At 47.8% G+C, this 16,383-nt stretch overlaps 1 protein-coding gene across 18 annotated transcripts in view; it reads left to right on the forward strand.

Annotated features, from left to right (window-relative positions):
* Window positions 1–14,335, forward strand: part of LOC121101714 — a 230,094-nt gene extending 215,759 nt beyond the window's left edge. For 13 of the 18 annotated variants that reach the window (XR_005833717.1, XR_005833715.1, XR_005833716.1 and 10 more), the window contains one exon: window positions 7,071–7,580. Coding sequence is in view for 3 of the 18 variants with exons in the window: in XM_040625985.1 (XP_040481919.1) it covers window positions 7,071–7,096 (26 nt within the window). In the remaining 15 variants the exon portion in view is untranslated. Of the gene's footprint in view, window positions 1–644; window positions 5,272–7,070; window positions 7,581–14,183 lie in introns of those variants that run through there. The other 5 variants (XR_005833723.1, XR_005833714.1, XR_005833713.1 and 2 more) reach the window with 4 other exon arrangements.
* Window positions 14,336–16,383: the final 2,048 nt, after the last annotated feature.

Below are 16,383 nucleotides of genomic sequence, written 5' to 3' on the forward strand. Positions count from 1 at the left end.
CACACCTGGGCCATTCCTTTTTCCAGACTCTCTGTCTCCTGCACGTTAGGGTTGCACTTGTTTGCCTGCGGTGACTAGTTCTGGCCGACGAGGACCGAGCAGAGGTGACGTGCAATTTCCGGCCTTCTGGAAATGCTCGCGAGCGCCCGTCCAGAGGTCCCTCCCTCTTCCGCCCCGGTGCCCTGCCGTGCCCCGCACAGGCCCGGTCGGGTCGGAGCTAGCCCTCTGCTTGGCCCACGTTAGACACAGAGCCTGAAGGAGCCATTAACTTCGGCTGCTTTAAGCCCCTGGACATCGAGGCTACGTGTTAGTGTAGTTTTAGCCTTGCTGCTCCTCATTGATGTGGCCTGCGGGGCAGAGACCGGAGTCACAGCCTGGATTGACCGGGAGGGTCACGCTGGCAGGTGGGACATGGACGCCCTGGGAGCACACGCCTCCCCACTGACGGGGCTCTTCCTGCAGGCCGTCCTGACGGCGGCCTCCGCACTGATGTCCTCACAAGCTTCTCGCATCGGCCGCACAGCTTTACCCAGCTCTACGTTCTGTTTCCCAGCACAGACTCCCCTACCTGGCTTTCCGGGTCCTCAAACTTCGGGCCCTAACTCACCCTCCCTGGATTTCCAGATGTTTTCTTTCTGTTCTAGGTGCAAGGAGCTCCTCCCTGGCCGCTGAGTGTGCCGCCCACCTTCCCCGCTTCTGGCCTGGATCATAGGCCGCCGCCTCCTCCTTCTGCCCCCCGACCCCCCCATGCTGCGGTCTTCCTGAGCACTTCCTTTGCAGCCCGCAGGGACCTGCCCCGTGACCCCAGACCACCCAGTGCCCACATGCGATCAATCTTTGATTGTCTGGCTTTGTTATCTTTGCCTTCATTCCTCCCTGGTATCTGACATTCCTCGTGTTGGCGTCCTGACTCCCTAACTCGCCTCTACAGTCGAGGAGTGGCCTTGGTGTTGCAATCCCTCGGCCGGGCGTCGAGGCGATAACAGGCATTGGAGAAATAAGCGGTCCAAGCACTGGCTGGCGCGCCAGTGCGGGGCTGGGGAGTGGAAGGGGGAAACCAGCGCAGAGTCACTGAGGACCGCTCCCTCGCTTCCACAGTCCGGTCCACGCGCTGCTCCCGCTCCCAGGCCGGACTGGCCGTCCACAGCGAGCGCGGTCCAGGTGCACGTCCGGTCCCCGAAGCATTGCGCTTCGAATGCAGAGCGCCGTCGGAGCAGTGCGGCTCTGGGCAAGTCAGAGAAGCTCAGGCTGTCCAGGCGGGTGAGCCAGGCCTCACGTCCGCTTTGGGAGCTGTGCTTCCCAGGTGAAGCGAGGTTGCAGCCCATCTGGAAGAAAGTGTGCCGGGAACGAGCCCGGTGGGCAGACGCCTGCTCTGGGCAGAAAGCCCTGGGGGCTGGAGACACTCCCGGGGGTGAGCCGGAGCACCAGAGAGGGGAAAAAAAAAAGAAAACCCTAAAATGCCCAAATCCAGAGCCATTGTCCACCAACAACAAGTCTTGTTCCTGCACGTTTCCAGCTCCGTTCGTGTGGCGCGTGCCTGCGTCCCGTAGAGACACCTGCTCGGTGCATGGAGCACTTTTTAACTGCAGTTTTTCATGCAAGCATTCTCTTTGGTTATTCCCTTGCTTCGTCTTCTCTCCCGGAGGCCTGAGGCTGCCCCTGCCCCCCACCCCCACTGTCCCATTGCCCTCTCCACTCCTCAGGCTGGCCTGTGTGAAGGAGATCACTTTGCATGCAGAAGCCCTCTGTGAGCTCGTGAACAGACGGATCTCACTGGAAGGTAGAGCATCAGTGATCTCGGGGGACAGTCCACCTTCCCTGAGGCTCCAAGTGTGTCTGTGGCCTCCCACTCCCTGCCTGTTACCAGACGATAGAATGACGGGGTGGGGAGTTTATTCGAAGACCTGGCCCATGCCTCTGTCACAGGTGGCAGCATAAATGGATCTTTTGGAAAAAAACTATCTGTCAGAATAGATATCAAAGCATCATGTTGGGGTGCCTGGGTGGCACAGCAGTTAAGCGTCTGCCTTCGGCTCAGGGCATGATCCCGGCGTTATGGGATCGAGCCCCACATCAGGCTTCTCCGCTATGAGCCTGCTTCTTCCTCTCCCACTCCCCTGCTTGTGTTCCCTCTCTCGCTGGCTGTCTCTATCTCTGTCGAATAAATAAAAATAAAATCTTAAAAAAAAAAAAGCATCACGTTGACCTCGTATCCCTGTTCAGGGAACGTATTTCAGAGACACTCTCCAGGAGGGAAGGCGCTGGTTTGCAGGGAGGCGGTTCTCTGTCGCTGGGCACAGGTAGGAGCAAAACTGGAAACAAAGTGGCATCCAGGGATATGTGGTACTCGGGCGCCACTGACTCTTCCCCAGGCATCTGAGGGATGGGGAGGAAATGTTCACTTTGAGGAGAGCGGTGACAGTCCGTGGTGTGATAGTCACCTACAGCAATGGGTCCTTCCTGGATTACGGAAGTTACAGAAAGAGAGTGGCTCTTTGTTGGAAAAATGAAGATTTGCCTATACTTGGTGGTGTAACAGGCAAGTTATCACACTTTCTTCCTCTCGTCTCTTCTCTTTTTGGTAACCTAGCTTATCTAGTTAAAAATGGATTCACTGCCACGACAGGAAAGAAAAAGAAATACCTGTGTGGATTTGTAGGGCCCCGGGTGTCCAGGAGTGAGCACGTAAAGACAGCCTGAAATGCCCCCTCCCTCAGGCTTGTGCCCAGGACAGCATGGACGCCCTGCGGTGAGTGGCGGGCACTGCTCCCAGGTCTGAAGGCCCCGCGTGCCGCACCCAGTGAGGGCGAGGTGTGCCGCCGAGCGCCCGGCACAGTGCCTGGTACAAGCCTGAGCTCCCTGGGGGATATGCTCCCTTCCTCCCAAGTGTGCCCGACAGTGTTGCTTGTCATTGTGCTTTTAGTCCTGCCCTCCTCATGTCTCATCGCAACCTCGTCCTAAAGGCACCAGCTGGGTAATGTCATAGTCCCCATTTTACAGACGAGAAAGCTGAGTCCTCGGTTGCCATCCAGTTGCTGCATTCCAAACTGGGGATCTGCACAGGTCTCCTCTGTAGGGCTGGCCTCTTTTTGTATCTGCTTTTGCAGTGGGGAAACTGAGGCTGTAGGTTATCTGCCAGAGGGCCCACAGCCAGTAAGAATCAATCATGGGAACGTGGATAGCTGGGTTTTCTGACTCCAAATCTGGTTGCATTTTTCCTTTTGAATTGTTATGAACGCCTCCTCTGTTCCAGGCACGTTATCTCTGGCCTCTGCAAGACCCCTGTCTTTCTTCTTGCTGTGTTCTGCCCGTTCCGTTCCCTTCACTCCTCATCGGCATCCACTCCGGAGCGTTTGCCGTGTGCCGCACAGGGGGACCCACTCTAGGGCCATGATTGGGTATCTTTTAATTTAGACAAATGGGGTTCTGTTAGAGATCTCCTCCTCGTTCTGTACACATAGCTCGTCCAAGGGCTGCATCTGGCCTTCCCTTGCCGTCGGGCCTGCCCTGTTCCCTCCTCTTGCCCCTGGAGATGGACGCTAGGGAAGCCCAGCCAAGCTCTGTGGTGACAGCTCGCACCTGTGCCCACGGGGACTGTGGGAGAGTTTCTCTGGTACGGACTCTGGGTGGGGATGGATGGATGAGTCACTGGGTATGCTCATATTTAATTTCACAAGTACTGCCAGATTATTTTCCAGAATGACTGTACCAGTGTGCACATCTACAGCGGCGCAGTGTGCTGGGGTTTCTGTTTCCCCGTATCCTCCCCAGCACCTGCTGTTATCAGATGTCTCAGAACATCTGCATTTGATAGCCCGAGCGCGTCAGCACATCGGATTAGCATCTCTGGGATGCTCTTCAGTGCTGCAGACTTCACCTTATCACAGCATTTCACGCGGGAAGAACGTCCACAGGGAAAAGGGGTTCCTCTTACTGCCACTCTCTTATCTTCACTTCGGGAACAAAATTTCCCCAGAAATCCCCGGTAGACTTCCCCTTCTGTCTCACTGGCCCGGTGGGGCTGGGAGTCCTCCCTAGGCCCGTCCCTGATGGAGCCAACAGGATCGCCACGGCCTCTGTGTGCCTCTTCCAAGTACGTGAACAGAACTGGGAATAGCTGAATAAGGAGGACGAAAGCAGCGGCTGACTGGTCGTTCAGCCCCCAGTGGACTCTTCTTCCACACCAGATCTTGAATTTTGCCAGGGTTTTGAGTCCTGCTGCCTCTTCTGGACAAAGACTCATTCCCCCAACTCTGTGCAGTTAGCCAGTTAGAGAGACTTCCTAAAGCCGTGAGTCAGCCAGCACATGGCCATTGCTTTGGGGATTCGATCCGTCCAACTCACTTTGGAATGTGCCGTTCTTCTTGCCAAGTGGACGTCAGACCTGTTCCTGTCCTAGCTGCCCCAACTTAGGTTTCTGTGTGCGCTCCCCTTGGAAGAGGTCGGTACGGAGATTGCAGGGCAGACACCAAAGGTCCTGCCTACGCCCTGCTTCCGAGGCCACACGCCGGCTGAAGGCAGGTGGGGGGAACACCTGGCAGGGAACAGGACCACTGTAGGCAGCAGCTTCTCATCAGCCACGTGCGCACTGTACTAACCCTTGTGTTTCTGCCTCACCAAAGAAATTAATTTCTGAATGATACCTAATAGTTATAATTTACTGAGTGCTCACTCTGGGTCAGATGACCCGGTAAGCATTTTAATCGTGTGACCTCACAGAGCCCTCCTGACAGCCCCGTGAGAGCATTTCTGTAAGGTGAAAGCCCAGGCTCCACAGGCCATCTGTAGAATGCCGGTTGACATTTGTCAGCTGTGTGACCTTCAGCAAGTTACTTTACCTCTCTGTGCCTCAGCTTTCTCATTCGTACGCAGAGAATAGTAATCGTATGTTACGAGTCCTGGATGAGTTAGGAAATACAAAGTGCTTACTTAGAATAACCCTGGCAGGTGGGCACGTAGAGCTCACATTTGATAAACATTAGCTGGTGCTGTTGCCATTTCTAAAAATGAAGAAACCAGAGCATCAGAGAGATCAGCTTTCCAAATGTCAGAGAGTGATGAGTAGCAAGGACAGAGGGTTTGTTTTTTTTTAAGGACACAGTTTGACCGAGGAGTTTCTGACTTGACAGCTGGCCTTTTATCGGTCCAATGATACGTCATCAGTAGTAGCTCCATGGCTCATCGGAACATTGCCATTACTCTCCTTATCAGTAGAATAAATTTCCACCCGAAGACCCAGGGATGCTTTTTGTAAAGAAACAGTCACCAAAAGAAAAAAGAAAGAAAGAAAAAAAAGAAACCGTGTCTAATCACCAACCTTAAAGATAGAGTGTAATGCTTCCAGCAGTGGGTGGATGGGCGGGTCATTGCTGGAAGGTGGCTGGGGAGACAGGGGTACAGGGACATGAGAGAAGCCGGTGCCCTGGGACAGCAAAGGGACAACGTTGAGTTCCTGGTTCTACCGCAAAACCTTACTGGGCCTCAGTCTCCCCATCTTTAAATCCGGTTTCTATTCTCTCTCCTCCCAGGAAGGGTTTAGGAAGTGCTTTATAAACGGAGCGTAATCAGTGCTGCTTCTTCCAGAATTAGGATTTGACACCTCCTGTTTTCATCTCATATCTCCATTCTCAACATATACACATTCACAGGAAATGTAAGCATAGTATCCTCCAACTCCATTTAGTCATGGGAAGTCTCTGGAAACCAAGGCTTGAAAATCTTCTCGAAGACATTTGTCCTTGTCTAACTAAGCCAAAGGAACTGGAGTTGGGAGCCGCTAGGATTTGGGGAGGGTGGGGTGGCTCTAGTGTCAGTTGGTTTGGGGAAGCAAATGAACAAGGTGGCTCTCGCCACCCAGGACGTGCCCTTGCCAGATTTCTCCACGTGAGCATTTTCATCCATAGGTGTGCTGGGTGTGAGGGACCAAGCTACTCAGTCTGAACAAAGGATCACAGGCTCAGCAGTGTGACTTTAAGCAGAAAAGATGGCTTCGTGGCCTGAATATCCCAGGAGGAGTTTGAAACCTAACCCTGAATGTATAACAGGAGACTCAACTGTCTTTTATTTTATTATGATTTTTTAAAATTCAACGTTCCTCCCTCTCTTTCCTTCTTCCTTCTCTTCTTTCTTCTCTTCTTCCTCAATTTCCAGTTCCCCAGCCCATAGGTCTCCCTTCCCGGAACCAGTCAATGTCAAGAGTCCCATCTGTGATTTTAGATGGTCTGCACATTGATGGCAAAATCCCCGTGTGTGAATACCATTTCTTTCTCTGCGGGTCAGGTCGTTGTGTCTTAGAGCACATGAGCACTGTGATTTAGGCCACAATCAGGGAAAAGAGGGCAGACTGCCGTCCGTCCCATTTCTCCTGAGTTTCTAACACCATTCCCACTTGCCACCTATTAGCTGCTGCCGTTGTCCTCTCTGCGCTCGGGGCCTATTCCTGGGCACACGTGATGACATGGGGACATCTGTGACGACATGACTGTGTATCCCAGTGTGGTCCGTCCCCACTGGTGGAGAATCCCTCGGTTTCAGGAGGTCCTGGGCTCTGCCTTGATTTCCTTCTCTGTAGGCAGGAAGCAGGAAGACTGGAAGACAATTTGGGATGGTCTCCAGAAATGTGCCTGCCACAGGTGGCCCTCTGGGGACCCTGCTTCTCCCCCAGGGGCAGCTTTTAGACCACGTTCTGTTGACTCGGTCACCTGGTGCAGAACCATGCACCTGAAAGATGGCCAAAGCCGTTGTTCCTCAAATTTGATCTCCAGGGAACCCTTGTTAAATGCAGATTCTCACTCAGTGAATCTGTGTGGGGCTGACATCCTGCACTAATCATGGTGGGCTCCCAGGTGCTGCTGATGCCGCTGGCCCACACACTGACCCGTTTGGAATAGCAAGGAAGCACCGCATCCTCCTTCCAGCCCTGTTCACACCCCATGCAGTACCAGATACTGTCTAGAGCCCTACACTGCATGGATTCCGGCTCTGTCACTGGGTAGCTGTTAATTGTGACATTATCACCTTTCCTCTTCCTGACTGTCCAGAGGGTGTGTATTTTTTTTTTTTTTTTTTAGGTGAGAGAACTGCTCAGAGATGTTAAGTAACTCAGCAGCCGTCACACAGCTGAGGGACACACAGGAACGTCCCAAGTGGCGAAGGTCATTTTCCATCACTGCCATCCTCCACGAGCCTGTGTCTGGAATGGGACTCGTCTTGTGCTGATGAGCAGATTGGATGGCGAGTGTCATTTTCTCTTCTCTCCCTGTCTTTATCTTGGAGATTTTCATCCTGGCTTCTTATTTTCAGGAGACTGGAAAACACTTGACAGAGGTAATATGGACCCAGAGAGAACTGAATCCTTGTGCCCAGTGACTAGAAGATGCATGAACCTGGAAAAAGGAGCCTAGAAGATCGCCATGTTTCCCCCACATAGGAGAACACTCACCCCTTCCCGCCCCTCGCCCGTAACACATGAAACATTTAGCAGTGATCGATCACTACTGAGGTATCTTCATTTAATGTGGTTTTGACAGAACAGTTGGTCTGGAAATTTTATTTTCAATTAAACTTCCTTGTTGAACTGCTTTGGTTGTGAAAGGATTCCATTAGGATGGGTAATTATATAGCAGTTGCTACAAGGAGATATTTGCAGTCAGTTTCCGCTCTTAGGTGATTCAAATCAAATGCTTTTTCTTTTCCTCCCTGGAGCTGTGTGCGACCCTCTTCCTCATACTATAGGCTTCTCATGAGTTATTTTGAGAAATCCAAATCGAAACAGCAATTTTGGCGGAGGCCATTTCTAGCCTAGCAGAGTAAGCCATACGTACCGATAAACACCGCCAAAGAGTCAGTGCCTTTAAGAAGCACCGAGACCATCTCCCTCTGTGGGGGTTAAATTCTTGGGGACCACAGACTGTCCTTTGTATCATCATATATTCCTTTGTGAACTCTAACTAAAGTCAAAGACAATTGAAATTCCTTTAAAATTACCAAAGTTTTGGGGCGCCTGGGTGGTTCCCTTGGTTGAGTGTCCGACACTTGGTTTCGGTTCAGGTCATGATCTCAGGGTCATGGGATTGAGCCCCTCATGAGGTTCCACACTTAGCCCTGAGTCTGCTTGGGATTCTCCCTCACACTTTCCCGCTGCCCCTCCCCCTGTTCACGGGCTCTCTCTCTCTTTCTCTCTCTAAAATAAAAATAAATAAAATCTCAAAAAAAAAAAATATATATAGAAAAAATAAAATTTTCAAAGTTTTGTCCATTTGCAAACTATTGTCATTGCCCTTTTGTTCAAGATGGCAGGACTTGACGGAATTTTACTGGGGACTGCTTTGGTCTCTGGATCGCCCATGCAACATAGAAATCCCTTTATTTTCCCACTCTGTACTGTTGCCTTCCTTCCCCAGAACACACGTAACCTACCTCATTACGTGAACCAAGCAGACAAACCTTCCTCTCACCCAGAAGCAGTCAGTGCTCAAAGAGTAGGATGGATACATAGATGAATGAGTAAAATCCATTTTTCTCTTTTTAAAAAAAAATCAGCCATTTATTATACAAATAGTAAGCGAATGTTTTCACCTTGAAAAAATAAAACTTTCCAAATAAAGCTAAAGTTCTTTTTAATCATTGGGTCCGTATCATTGTTTGTTCATCAGCTCTGCTTGGGTTATTACTTTGGAACACATCCTCGTAGACCTTTCTGATGTACTCACGTGTGTTCACGCACACGCGGCACTGTTTTTGCACACCTTGATAAACTGATTACTTGCCTTTTCCCACTCAGCGATATATCCAGGAGTGCTATCCATGTCAGCTGGCTTATCCTTTTAACTTCCACTTAGTTTTAATACATTGCGTGGATATACCTTTTAGTCGATCAAATACATAAATTCTTTGTTCTCATGCTCCTTGTAGTTCAGGATTCCTTCTCGTGTACATGTTAAGAAACTAACCATGTCCGCTGCTAACTTTGGTAGTTACAGCACGTTTCATGAAAATCAGCCAGCTGCCTTGGAGATTATGCCAAACCAGTGGACAGAATCCTGTGAGATGCTAAGGATTGATGGAGGGACCTGAATTCCCTTGTCTGCAGAAGCAAGGGAGGTGCGCTGTGCACGGGGAATTCCGCAGGTCTGCATAGAGCGTGGTGTTAGCTACGGTGTTAGCTCTGCTCAGAGCCAGCTGCATTTCCCTGGGCAGGTCATTTCCTCTCCGTGGACCTTTATTTTCTCATCTGCACAATGGACTCTTGAGCCTTTTCCGGCTATTGGACTCTGAATAGTAGGATAACACAATGCCCCAGGTTTCTTACACAGAAGGTACTAGCTTACTCTTCACTATGTGTCCAGATGGGAGAGGGGCAATTTTAGAATACATTTTAAATTTCATTTTAATTAATTAAGTATATTTTGTTATATTTTAATTAAAACATATTTTTAAAAATTTTTTAAAGATTACTTATTTATTTGAGAGAGAGACTGAGCACAGGAGCCAGGGGGTGGGGGCAGAGGGAGAAGCAGACTCCCCACTGAGCCGGGAGCCTGACTTGGGACCCTGGGATCATGACCCAAGCTGGAAGCAGACGCTTAACCAACTGAGCCACCCAGGCGCCCCAAAATATATTTTAAAATTGTTAAATAGAGATGGAGCCCAGAGCTTTTAGCTGGGTAGAAGTCACAAAGTCCAGAATGTACTGCCTTTGGCTCTTACTTTCTCATTACTTTATTATCCAATTAAAATGTATATATATACTTTTTCCTTTGCTCTGTGCCATCTCTTTGTTCTGAGCAAGGCTGTGTGGTTTTGGGGGAAGAGGTCCCGGGCCCCCCAGTTCTCCCTGCAGGCTTATCTAGTTCCAGCTGTGTGATTGCTAACCTTCTCTGGATTTCGATCTGTTAATAATACGATTTCAAAGTAGCCAAACGTCTGCTTAAAAAAAAAAAAAAAAGTTGAAAACCACACTCACTTGTGTTTCATCTGGCATTTCTGAGCCTCGTCACCTGCTGATAGCTCATCTTGTGAATTGATGGGACACCTTAAAAGGCCACCAAAACCCCTGAAATCACCTTCTTTCACATGAGAAGTGTGCAGCTGGCCCAGCCCCTGGTGAAGACCTTCAGTGGGTTCCCAGAGAGGCCCAGAGAAGTTTCTGCACAGCCATGATTCATAGGTAGACTTTCCCCCTCCCCTGAGCCCCGAAGCTCATGTTGATGTGTATCCCCTACTTTGAGACGCAGGACCACATGGGTCACGGGGTGATTCACACACAGGCCGGGTTTCCCTCGGGGTCCCAGTCAGGTTTTCCCACATGGGGCGAGAATTCTGGCCCCTGGCCTTGGCATTACACATTGGTCTTGAGGTAGTGTGATCGGGCAGGTGAAAGGTTGTGGTCAGTGGGTGTGAAAACTGCGTGGGTGCTGGAGCCCCACCTGTTCTCTGGGTTCCATTTTCCCTGCTCCCCACACTTTTTCACCCTCCTGTGAGCTGCTGTTTCTGAACATCCCTTGGGGTCCGTGTCCCCTGGTTGAGCAGGTCTGTATGGACTGAGGCCAGTTTGGGGAGCCCTTCCACCGCAAGCTCCTGGGGCTGGGAACAGCACCTCTCCCCACCTCAGCTTCCTGCCCTGCTCCATCTTGAAAGATGAAATGAGACCCTCAGCAGGTGCTCAACCCAAGCTACCTTCTTTCCCCTTTCCTTGGCTCTGAGTCTGTAACACTTTCCAAAAGCCTACCATAAATACTGTTCACACGGACCAAAATGAAACAAACAGAACGCCATCAGCACGATACATAGCTTCACTTCCTGGGAAAAGGGACTGATGGGTCCTATTCATTCACCAACCCTCACTCATGGCGAATTTTTCAGCAGGTGTCTTCCCCATCCCACCCCCGCCCCCCATTTCAATAAAATACTTACACCCCTGCTTTGCCTTTTTACAGATAAATGCAGAGCAAGTCACACTGTCTCTCCCTATACTTGACCCTCCTCTAAGTGGTCAATAGAGTTTTAATTCACAGTCTGGAAACTTTAAGAATGAGTCAACCTGACCTATGATTCACAGATAACTTGATCTGAAATGCTTGATGTTGTGGGGGTGGGGTGGGAGGTAGACTCAGAAATAAACTTCCTGGGGCGCCTGGGTGGCACAGCGGTTAAGCGTCTGCCTTCGGCTCAGGGCGTGATCCCGGCGTTATGGGATCGAGCCCCATATCAGGCTCCTCCTCTATGAGCCTGCTTCTTCCTCTCCCACTCCCCCTGCTTGTGTTCCCTCTCTCGCTGGCTGTCTCTATCTCTGTCGAATAAATAAATAAAATCTTTAAAAAAAAAAAAAAAAAAAAAAAAAAAAAGAAATAAACTTCCTGACCCTAAAAGTTAGCATAAGTGAAGAAGCATGGGGTGCAGGGAGTTGGGGGAAGGGGGTAGTTTTCATCTTGTAGCTTGTAGGGATGGTTCCTGCCCTTGGGGAGGACTTAGGGTGACCACAGAGCTCAAGGTTATGCCTGTCTTTATACAGGTAGTGTGCTTTTCCACCATTAAAAGTATTGCAGTGTGGAAACATGGGGTTCTGGGGAGACTGGACTGGAAGTTCTTAAGTAAAGGTCAGAGGTGTTACTTTATTTATATGTGCACCCCCAGTGCCTGGCCTCTAGTAAACAGTAAATATAGCCTTGCTGGGTAGGTGAGTGAGTGAGTGAGTAACATTCTTAACTGACTGTACTGTGTTCTCAATAGTATCTTTTCAACCAAGCCAGAGCTTCAGATGCTAATTGCTTTGGTGGAATGTATGCAGCAGGAGCTGTGTAGCCTTGTGACTTTCAGTGAATTCCCCAGATGACCTTCAAGTTATCCAAGTACGAAGAACACCGACTTCCCCGCCGAAACCGCCAAGCAATTGTGGTGGAACTGAAGCTGGTGCTTTGATTAGTAGCTGTCTGGTTTGCTACCATTCTTGTCATTTTTTTCCCTAGCTAGAGGGTCCATAGACCCTTAAAAATATATCTTCTAAATATATATTTAAAATATTACAAGAAATTGAAAAAAGAATAAAAGATTCTCCATAATCTTATGACCCTCCGTAGCATCAGGGCAAGTACAGTATCAAGGGGCCGTAAAGCTTTTCTCTTGTTTTAAATAGTTATCTTAAGACACTCTTCATTGTTTCCTCCTGGGCATTTTCCCCGGAAGCGTTGTCCGTGTTCAGAACATTTTCAACCACCGTTGTTTAATTTGCTTGTATCCATGTGTTTGCTAGTGAGCAACTTCAGGTTGCGTACTCTTTTCCCTTCTATAAATGAACAGATCCTTCTAGTATGTGCTGTTATCTCAAGGAAATCAGAAGTGGAATCCTTGGATCAAAATATATGAAATTTATTAAACTTTATCTACCTGGCAATATAGATAGATATATTTAAATTAATAGACTTTATTTTTTAGAGAAATTTTAGGTTTATAAAAAAATTGAGAAGTAGAGAGCTCATATCTACCAACCCCCTTCCCCACCATTTCCCGTATTGCTGACATCTGGCATTTGTGTGATGTTTGTTATAAGTTATGAAACAATACATTATGATTAAATAAAGTCCATACTTTATATTCAGGGCCCACTCTGTTGTATCATTCTGTGGATTTTTGACACATGCAAAATCCCTTTATTGACAATGACGTTATCTCAGCATAGTTGCACCATCCTAAAAATCCTCTATGTTCCACCGATTCATCCGTCCCTAATTCCTCCCAAACCCCTGGAAACCTCACTGATCTTTTACTGTCACCATAGTTTTGCATTTTCCAGAATGTCATAACGTTGGAATCACACAATACGGAGTCTTTTCTGTTTGGTTTCTTTCACCTAGTAATATGCATGTAAGTCCCCTCCATGTCTTTGTATGGCTTGATTATTCATCTCTTTTTAGTGCTGAATAATTTCCATTGCCTGAAGGTACCCCAGTTTACTTATCTATTCACCTACTGAAGGACATCTTGGTTGCTTCCAAGTTTTAGCCATTAGAAATAAAGCCAGTGTAAATTGCGTGCAGATTTTTAAGTGGACATAAGATTTCAACTCATTTGGGTAGACACCAGGAGCCTGACTGATGCATCACATGTAAGACTATTTTTGCCTTGTAAGAAACTGCCTAAGCTTTGTGGTTTTTTTACATTTATTCAGTGCTTACAGTTATATTACCTCAAACACATTAATCCTCAAAACAACCCCGGGTTGGAAGTTATTGGCTTCACCTTCTGGTTAACATCAAATTTTATTGTGGAAAGGAACTTTGAAGATCTCTGAATCTCTACACTTCCTGAGAGCAACATCTGCCTCCTCATCACTGCATCTCCATGGCACAATGTGTGCAGTAGGTGCTCAGTTAATGCTCATTACACATTGACTACTGATGAGGGAAAAACTCACTAGTCTGTACCACCACCATGCCACCCAGAGATGCCCCAAGTAGTATTTCATTTGGGTCCAAGTGCACTGTGGCTACAAAGTCTCATGGCATTAAAATAACAACAGCAGTAATAAGTGACAATAATAATAAAGCCAAGAATTATTGATTGCTTAGTATTGTCAGGCTCTTTACATATATTATTTCATTTACTCTTGCAGCCACCTTCTGGTCAGGTATCATAGCAATGGCTAGCCACAATTTAGAGATAAGAAGTTTGAGGCTTAGGGAGGCTGGGTAAGTTTCTCACGCCTCCACAACTATTAGTAATAAAGCCAAATGTGTGCCCATCCATTCCTGACTCCACTCAACAATGTACTATGCCATAGTTAAGATTTAGATGTGATTTAGAGTCAGGCAGATCTGGGTTAATATTCTGGGGCTACCATTTTACCAGCCATGCAATCTCAACTTTGTGACTTCCAGCTGCAAAGTGCGCATGTAAAATGGGGATAGTAATACCTACGGTGACAAATGCTATCTGTTGTCTCCAAAATGGCCATTGTCTCTCACTGCATAGAACCATGGTAGATTCAGGTGGTATCTATCCCTGGGGCCTCAGGGAAGACAGGTTCCAATGCAGCCTAATGAGATGAATCAAGATTGGTTTAGACCAGGTATGGACATGGCAGGCATGTTATCTAGTTTTGTTAGGGAGCGGTCCTCTTTTCAAATAAAAAGACAAAGTACCCCACAGGGGATGCTCATTCTTATCTTTTTTTTTTTTTCCTTCAGGGATCTAGGGTAAGATACCTGGAGGTATAGCAGCCATCTTGCAGACATGAGGTGACAAGTCAACAGACTGAAATCCTGAAACAGAAAAGATAAATTTCACAACATTGCAGCAACATGGACGGCACTGGAGTAGATAATGCTAAGAGAAATAAGTCAAGCAGAGAAAGACGATTATCATATGGTTTCACTCATTTATGGAACATAAGAAGTAGGAAGATCGGTAGGAGAAGAAAGGGAAGACAGAAGGGGGGTAAACAGAAGGGGGAATGAACCATGAGAGACTATGGACTCTGGGAAACAAACTGAGGGCTTCAGAGGGGAGGGGGTGGGGGAATGGGATAGGCTGGTGATGGGTAGTAAGGAGGGCACATATTGCATGGTGCACTGGGTGTTATACGCAAGTAATGAATCATGGAACTTTACATCAAAAACTAGAGATGTACTGTATGGTGACTAACATAACATAATAAAAAATTATTATTAAAAAAATAATAAAAACATAAAAATAAATATAATAGGATCTTAAAAAAAAGAAAAGAAAAGAAAAGATAGGAAAAGCCTGGATCTTTGATAGCACTGTTAGGCTGTCCCACCAACCCAGGACAGAAGACTACCTCCAGACTTTCTGTTATTGAAACAATTCCTACTTCTTTATGCTACTCTGAGTTGTCTTTTATTTGCAGCTGAAAATATTTTAAATAGATATACAGATTTCCACCAAAGCACAGTCAGTGTTGGGCAGCTTAGTATGGTGGTTCAGAGCCCAGATTCCAGAGCCAGAAGTCCCAGGTTTTAATCTTGGCTCTGCCCCTTACTAGCTTTAGTGATCTGGGCAAGTCACTCAGCTCCGCTGTGACTCATTGTCCTCATCTGCAAAATGCTCAATAAATGCGTATTGAGTATCGAATGAAGGCTACTAGCAGTTCCTACTATTATTATTATAAGCATGAAATGACTTAATGTTTCATACAGTAATGAGAACCTGCCTGACACGTTGTGAGTAACTATATACCTGTTGGTCATAAAAAAAGAAGAAGAAAGAAAGAAAGAAAGAAAGAAAGAAAAGAAAGAAGAAAGAAAGAAAGAAAGAAAGAAAGAGAAAAGAGGAGAAAAGAAAAAAAGAAAAAGAAAATTAAAAGGAAAGTAGCCATTATTATAGGCGTGGGTTTGCACCTTGATCTAATCATTTGGCCACTTGTGGTATTTAAAGAGCATCTTGACCCTTTCACCACTGAGACTCATGGAGCATGAAACTCCCCCTAAAGTCTGTCTCAAAGCAGCCACAGCAGTGGTTTCTTTTTGACAGAAAAGGCCCCTTAGAGAACCGACTTGTGCAGGAGGAGGGGCTGTGGCTACCAGGTCGTGTCATGGAGTGAATGACCAAAATACCCAAACTTGCCCATGCAAATGGGTGTGCATCTCCCTGACAGCCCTTTTAGAAGGTTCTAGAATTTCTCAAACTCCTTTTTGAAAGGGTCTTTCCAGACGGTGGCTTATTCTCTTGAATCTCAAATCTTGCTTCCGGGGGGTGGTGGGGTGGGCGGCAATGCCTGCTTTGCAGGCCCTTCTCTGCCATGAGGACAAGACCCCTGGCCAGTGCGTGTGAGGGAGCTGGCTTGACCTGGGTCTGTCACTTGCCACTACCTACATTGCCACCCTCTTTAGAGATCAGATCTGAATTTGGGCAAGGGCAAACATTTTTTGGCTACATATCATTTGTGAGATTCAAAGATCAGCAGGCAAGATGTGTCCATTAGCACATCCTGTGGTATCTTCCTTCAAAATGTATGCCCATTTCACCCCTTCTCACCTCCTCCACCAGTGACCGTCTGGACCAAGCCACCTCCACCTTCTGCCTGGGCCACTGAGGGAGCAAACCTTCTAATGGGTCTGGCTTCTACCCTGCCCTCCCTTCTCTCTCAGCAGCCAGGGACATCTTTTCAATATGTAAACTAAATCCTGGGACTTACCTGTCGAAACCCTTCAGGGAAGTTTTCCACCTCACCTAGAATAAAATCCAAAGTTCCTCTTGTGCCCTGTAAGGCCCTTCCTGAGTGGACCCGAGGCTCTCCCTTCCTTCTTTCTCTTCTTGCTCACCCTACTTTCCACACTGGCCTTCTTGCTATAGACCACACATACCTGAGTGCAGGCTGGCCTCAGGGCCTTAGCACGGAATGTTCCCCTTTTCTGGAACACTCTT

Source organism: Ursus maritimus, unplaced genomic scaffold, assembly GCF_017311325.1.
Source record: "Ursus maritimus isolate PB19 unplaced genomic scaffold, ASM1731132v1 scaffold_9, whole genome shotgun sequence".
In the NCBI taxonomy this organism is placed as follows: Eukaryota; Metazoa; Chordata; class Mammalia; order Carnivora; family Ursidae; genus Ursus; species Ursus maritimus.